Source organism: Oryzias melastigma, linkage group LG6 (assembly GCF_002922805.2).
Source record: "Oryzias melastigma strain HK-1 linkage group LG6, ASM292280v2, whole genome shotgun sequence".
NCBI classification, from domain to species: Eukaryota; Metazoa; Chordata; class Actinopteri; order Beloniformes; family Adrianichthyidae; genus Oryzias; species Oryzias melastigma.
The window spans coordinates 18,015,460-18,021,970 of record NC_050517.1 but is presented as its reverse complement, the minus strand read 5'-3'; the positions used below and the strand labels follow the sequence as shown (position 1 = coordinate 18,021,970).

General features: G+C 41.2%; 1 protein-coding gene across 3 annotated transcripts in view; it reads right to left on the bottom strand.

The window, feature by feature from the left end:
- The window catches only part of dennd4a (DENN/MADD domain containing 4A), a 33,761-nt gene that overhangs the window by 4,286 nt on the left and 22,964 nt on the right, over positions 1-6,511 (bottom strand). For all 3 annotated transcript variants that reach the window (XM_024281552.2, XM_024281554.2, XM_024281553.2), the window contains 8 exons: positions 4,711-5,429; positions 4,409-4,631; positions 3,843-3,934; positions 3,581-3,756; positions 3,053-3,437; positions 2,803-2,920; positions 2,503-2,665; positions 2,354-2,418 (listed from right to left, as the gene is read on the bottom strand). In XM_024281552.2, the coding sequence (XP_024137320.1) occupies positions 2,354-2,418; positions 2,503-2,665; positions 2,803-2,920; positions 3,053-3,437; positions 3,581-3,756; positions 3,843-3,934; positions 4,409-4,631; positions 4,711-5,429 (1,941 nt within the window). The remainder of the gene's footprint in view (positions 1-2,353; positions 2,419-2,502; positions 2,666-2,802; positions 2,921-3,052; positions 3,438-3,580; positions 3,757-3,842; positions 3,935-4,408; positions 4,632-4,710; positions 5,430-6,511) is intronic.

Sequence of the window (6,511 nt, the reverse complement as noted above, 5' to 3'; positions counted from 1 at the left end):
TGTACTCCCGGTCAAAAGCATCTGCAAGGAAAAAAAGAAACAATTTGTATAAATATGTGTGTATCCACTGGGGTGCAATCATCACGGATATTTGAACTTTGCAAGTTTCAATGTGGCGTTTAATGTCAATAGAAGTTCATCGCTCGGTGACTTAATGTTTAGCTTGGAAATAAATAAATAAACTTTATTTATATAGCATTTTACAGTGACTTTGGGTAAAAAAGGGTTTTACAAATTAAATAGATAAATAAAACACAGTAAAAATACAAAAGAGAAATGATTAGATGGAAAAAATAGGTCAAATATATAGGGGAAAATAGTACATCACTGACAACTGAGTATTAAAAGCTAATTAAAAAATATGTTTAGAATGGGTATTATTCCATGGTTGCAGGGCCAGCAAAAAAACAAACAAAAAAATTAAAACTTGAAACTATAGATTGGCAGTGAATAAGACAAAAAATTGTAAAGTAAACAGGAGAAAGACTATAAGGAGCTTAAAAAAAGTCAAAGTTTAGACTGAACTCTAACAGTGAACTGAGCCGAGTGCTGCAGTGATGTGAGCTCGTCTGATGCGCCGGTTAAAAGTCGTGCCGCTGCATTCTGGACTAGCTGCAGGCGGTTGAATGAGCGCTGAGCGACAGTAAAAGCATCAAACAGGACAATAACTAGGACATGGATCGCTGTGTCATGATCACTGCGACCCAGAGAAGCTTTAGCTACAAAAAGCCTAACTTTCCCACCCCTGCGGCCCGGGGGCCATATTCGGCCCATTAAACCAATTTGGCCAACCATACTGGAATAAGTTATATTGATAATCCATATTAATGTTTTATATTTCCTTTTAGTTTTGGTGCATCCCTTTGATGGTGCACCAAAAATAAAGTCGACTTGTGTTTGTTTAGGTGCAGAAAGACATTTTGCATTTATGTTGTGTTGGAAGATTTGTTGTTTTTCGTGTTCCTGTGTGCTTTTAGAGTCAGAAAGTCATTTTCCTGATCATTCCAACACACAAAAACATCGTTTTTCTAAGTGTGTGTTTTTCCTTGAAATATATCAACCAATTGGTGCAATTGGCACTAGAATAGGAACAAAAAATTGTCTTTAATTTAAAAAAAACATGTTTTCATCCAGATTCCACGTTTCTTTCTCATGAGGTCGTTTACCAAAACACTTCAAGCATCTGATCCGTCAGAGCTTTAGAACGATTTGTGGCCCACGAATCTAAAAGTTTGCCCACCCCTGTTCTCGGTGAAACACGGTGAATACGGCAAACCGTTGTGTCATTTAATCAATATCCTTGATATCAGGCTAAACCTAACTAGTTGTACTTTTATCATTACTAATCAACTAGTGACAGCAAACAATGTGAACTAGGTAACTAAAAATGTTTTAAAACTAACTAGTAAGCATTGATTTGATCTACATCTGTGGAGATTTTTAAAAATAAATTAAAAACTCACCTTTTTAGTAAAGCTTTTAATAATTCATTTTAAGTTTTTATTGTCTTAATATCTTGTGATTTTAATGATGTTGCTCGATTTTGCTGATTAATTGAAGTCTTGATTTTATTTGTTTCTAATATAAAGCTGTTTTTGTTCTAATGAGGTGGATATTTCTGATCTCTGTCTTGTGCTTTTTTTGTTGCTGAAACATATTTTCTTTTTAACTTGTAAAGCGCTTTGGGCTGTACAGAAGTACATGAAAAGCGCTTAACAAATAAAGTTTGATTGATTGACACAAAGGTTTGCCATAATTACAGAAAGTCTGCTTCTCCAGTTAATCTCCCTAAAATTTAAATCTGACATCCACTCTCAGTTTGTGATAAGCTAATATTATTTTACCATTCCAAATAATATCTGTATTTTTTTTTTTTACTAATTTGCATCATAAAAAAAAGAAAAAAAACTCATGTCCAAGAATACAAATAAATCTACAATAAGTGACTAAAAATAAGTTTTATATGTGTTGTAACGTCTGGTAAAAATTCAAATTCTAACACTTCAAATTCTTCCACAGAATTTAGAGATAACATTTAAACTATAATTTTGTGTTTAAATCAGTTCTTTAAACAACTAAAGTGAAGAGTTTTTTTAGTTTTCTGTCTTTTTTAATTTTGTCTATTTTCTGTACAATAAAAGATGTCATTTGTGACGTGTTAGGAGGATTTTCTTATCATATATCACAACTTTTTGACCCGTTCAGGGAATTAAACTCATTTCATTTTGTTTAGAAAGGACAGAAAACACTGAAGCTTTCAAGGAATTTCCACAAATAACATTTTGACAAATCAATCAAAAGACTCATCCGTAACTCATAGCACAAGTAAAAAAAGTTAAGAGTATTAACTTACTGATATTAATGTTGTTCTTTCCCAAAGCCACTAGAGACAGGAACAACAGATCTCTATAGAGGCTCCTTTTAGAGACAAAGAACAAAAAATAAGTTAGGCTCTTCATCTTGTAACTTCACACATAATCCCCTCCATCCTCCCCGTCTGACCTCTGTCTCTTGAACCCCAGCTCCGGCCCCAGCAGCTGGATGATCTGACTCATGGGTTGATAGACATCGCTCTTCTTAATGCTCCTCACAAAGCTCTGCAGCAGCTCCACGGTGAACAGCTGACCTTCTTCACACAATCCAGAGCGGATCAAGGAGTTGGCGCCTGCAGAAATAAAAAATAAATCTGTTTTTCTTCAAATCAGAATGTTACTCAGTTATAAACAACATTGAATGTGCATTTTCTTTATCGTATGGAACAGATTTATTTTTTAGACTCTTCGGTCACGAACAATCACTCACAGTGCGTGTTCCACAGCACATAGCAGGGTTGAACTCTGTCTCGATGCAGCTTCAAGTTGTCCCACATAACCCTCACCAGCACCTGCTTACTGTCCTCCGATGAAACACTGGGAAGAGTCTAAAGGGGATAAACGGGGAAGATAAATGCATCTTTTGCACAAACTGTGTCCCCATTTCACGTTGACTTCATGCTCCAACACTAGGAGGCGCTAAAGCCCCATAAAAAAACAAGAGAATTTTGGCTGTTTACCTGCTCTCCACCAGTGCAGTGCTGGGATGCCAGGATGAGAGCTGGTAGGTTACTGGGTAGCTCCAGCCGTCTGAAGTACCACACCAGGTTCCAGAAGACGATGGGGTGCTGGTCCACAACACTCGGGGAGGAGATGGCCTGGTCGCCCTCGTTCACCAGCAGGCTTTCCAGCTCCTTCCACAGAACTAAGGGGCTTAGGTAGGGCACAGTCACCAAATCAGGAGCAGATGTCGGGGCCGAGGCTGGTGGAGGGACGCCAGCACTTCCACCGCTCTCCACCGTGTGTGTGGAAGCTGCAGATGGCTGAGCTGCAGACATGTTGACCTCTGGACTGAGTGCTGCAGAGATGTCTTCTTCTTTAACAGGATTACTGGGCTTAGACAACCTGAGAAGAGACAGAATCTGTGAAGGAGAGGCTACGAGGAGGAAAGATTCTAGTTTGTATTTAATCAGGAAAAAAAAAAAAAGTCCAACATTGGAAATCTGAGGTGAATGAAAGGAGCATTCTATTGTGATCAAAAATCTTACTTGTTTTGTGGTTTTAAATCTTTAATTTCAACATTTAGGAAAGGCAAGAAGGCTGTGCCGCAGAACGGACAGGTGCTGTTGAGGTTTGAATCATTCGCCGTCCAGCCCGCCATGACCTCCTCATCGTACACCAAACAGTCACAAGTCTTACAGAGAGAACAACTGGACATCAGCACCTGCAACAACAAGGGAACATTGTACTTTTATTCAATATCTTCAACACCAGCGTCTAATCAGAGATCTGGTCAATTTAATATCTCACCTCAAAGATATAAGCAGAGGTTGGCTGGAAGCGGCTTGAATCGGGGGAGGAGCTTGGAGTGTGAGGAGTTTTAGGAGGAAGTGCCAAACCACCTAGATAAGAGATAATTACAGTTAGAAACACAGGGCAAACAAAAACTGGACATTTTATTATTATTAGGCACACATGTCCAACTGATCGTTCATGCAACCTAAAGTTTGTAGTCTATAAAGTCTTTGTCTAGGAATTTGTGAGTTTTATTCTTACTAGACATCTTCAAGACTGAATGTGAGCGCAAGGATTGTTGCTGGATATCCAACTCACTAATCAGCCCGGATGCCGATTTGCCAGATTTTCTACTTTTCTGTTTCCTGCTCTAAATTTAGACTGTCGAGTGTTTCATTCTCAAACAAAATCAACCCAGCAGTTATAAAAAGCAAAAAGCCAGCAGGCCTCTTCAGATTTCTCCCATCACAGGGGCTTTGATCAGAAATGCACTTCAAACCACTGCCGCCTGATCTTTTCCCCCTCTGTGTTTTTATTTAAAAATACTAGTTCTGAACCATCAAGAAAAATGAAAACCTCACCTGAGAAGGAGTTGTGTCTGAACACCCCCGTGGGGCTGCTGGGGCTGCCCAGGCTCGGGTGGCACGCTCCGACAGGGCTTCTCCTCAGCCGGGACACGGCGCCGTGCTGAGGAGAAGTGAAGCCTTCTGGGTCCAGACTGGAGTCGTAGTGATCGGTCAGAGAGGAGCATTCGGCCTCTGCTGAGGTCAGCGAGGACACACTGAGGCGGTCACAGTTGGCGTCCTACGGAGCACAGGTGAGACAAATGCTGTCACGTTGTTGGGGGTTCTTAGAGAAAACTGTGGACGGGAAAATCTCACACCTGCGTTAAAGAAGTCTGCGAGGACAAACGGGAGTAGAGGCGACTGGCTTTCTCAGCGACGCCTTTCCCCGCCGATATGACGCTGCTCTTGAAGATATCCAGAGTTGGGGTGAAGAGAGAGTCCATGGAGAATGAGGAGTTAGACGGGGAGGGGGATGACGGAGACACCAGAGAGGAAGGTCTCTCTCTGTCCTTCCTGCACACGCCCAGAGGGAGCGACGGCGAGGGTCTCAGCCGCTCTTTGGATCTGACGGGCAGAGAAAGGTGTGTACTGGAGCGGACGAGCGTGGAGGTCTGTGGAGAGCGAAACAACGGGCTGGAAGAGTCTGTGCAGCTCCTCAGGGGGCTGCTGCTGCTGTTCATGTACGTCTCGATCTCCTCAACAAGGTTGCGGCTGGAGCTGGGCGTGCTGCTGCCGCTGCTTTGATCACACTCGGGCTCCGCCGCCATCTGTGACAGCGGGTCCAACTGCGCCTCAGAGCCTGTCCTCCTGGCGCTTCTGTCCACCTTCTGTTTCACCGACTCCACATCTTCCTCTTCTACTCCGTCCAGCCTGTCAGAGGCAGGGGAGTGCTGCTTTGGCGAGTTCAGAAGAGGCACGGTGAGCCTGGTAAATCCCTGTCCAGACAAATCTAGAGATTTGGGCCTCTCCGTCTTTGGCAAAACTCCACATAGATGAGTGTCGTTGGATGGACTACAACCCAGCCTGCTGCCACTGTCTGGAAACACGAGAAGAGATTCAGGTCAGAGAGGTTTGTGTGTTTATCACAAACAGCACAAAAAATAAACAAGTTTTATGAGGTAATAAATGTTGGAAATCCTGTCTTTGTTCCTGTTTTAATAGGGCCAAATTTGTAAAGAACAGCATTTGTGGGCTGAGCAGCAGAGCTGAGGACACGAGTTGCCAAGTCCTGTCTGCCAGGCTGAGGACCAGCAGGAGGAGGAGGTTCCAGGCTGTGGTGACCGAATTGTTCTTCCACACAAAAAGACTCTAGCTTATAACAGTGACATCTTCAATCTTTAATCTAGTTCAACAAACACCAAACAAGTCAAAACTGGTGTTGGCAGAGGAAAAATAATTCTGTCGGCCTACTTCCTGTCCTGTCGCTGACCGGGTCTGAGTCTGTCAGTATGGGGTCATTTTGATAGGCAATTATTACACAAATGAGACTATTTGGCTTTATTGGATTTGTCTGGACTGAATGTGATTACGATGATCTGGAATGTTTAGAACGAGATGGATTATTGTGTGATTGTTTAGTGAGCATTCACACTATAGTGATTCTCCTGGTCCTTTCTGTACGCTTTTTGGGGTGTAAAAACTCAATCACACTTTCAGTGATTTAGGCAATCTTGGGATCAAAACGTTAGCTTGTTCAGGACATTACTGCTTGTAGTTTTGTAATTCATAAACTTTGTTTTTGAAATATTCAGCAAAATAAGCGCCATAGGGAATGAGAAAAATGTTGTATTGTTTTCGGTGATTTTTAAATAATTTGGCATGAGCTGCCATATTAGCATTATCATTTTGGTCATTTGGCATCTAATGAGGTTTTTAATGCTAATTTTATCTTAACATTTTTTAAACCTACTTTTTTTGGCTAATTTATTATCTACTAATGTTGTTAGGCTATTTTTAAGTTTAGCAAGGAAGAAGCTAACATTTTTGGCTAATTTGTTATCTACTGCTGCTCTTTGTTTGGCTACTTGAGTTTAGCTAATATTTTAGCAACAGGCTAACGTTTTTTGTGCTAGTATTTTAGCAATATGCTAACGTTTTTGGCTAAATTAGTTTAAAGAG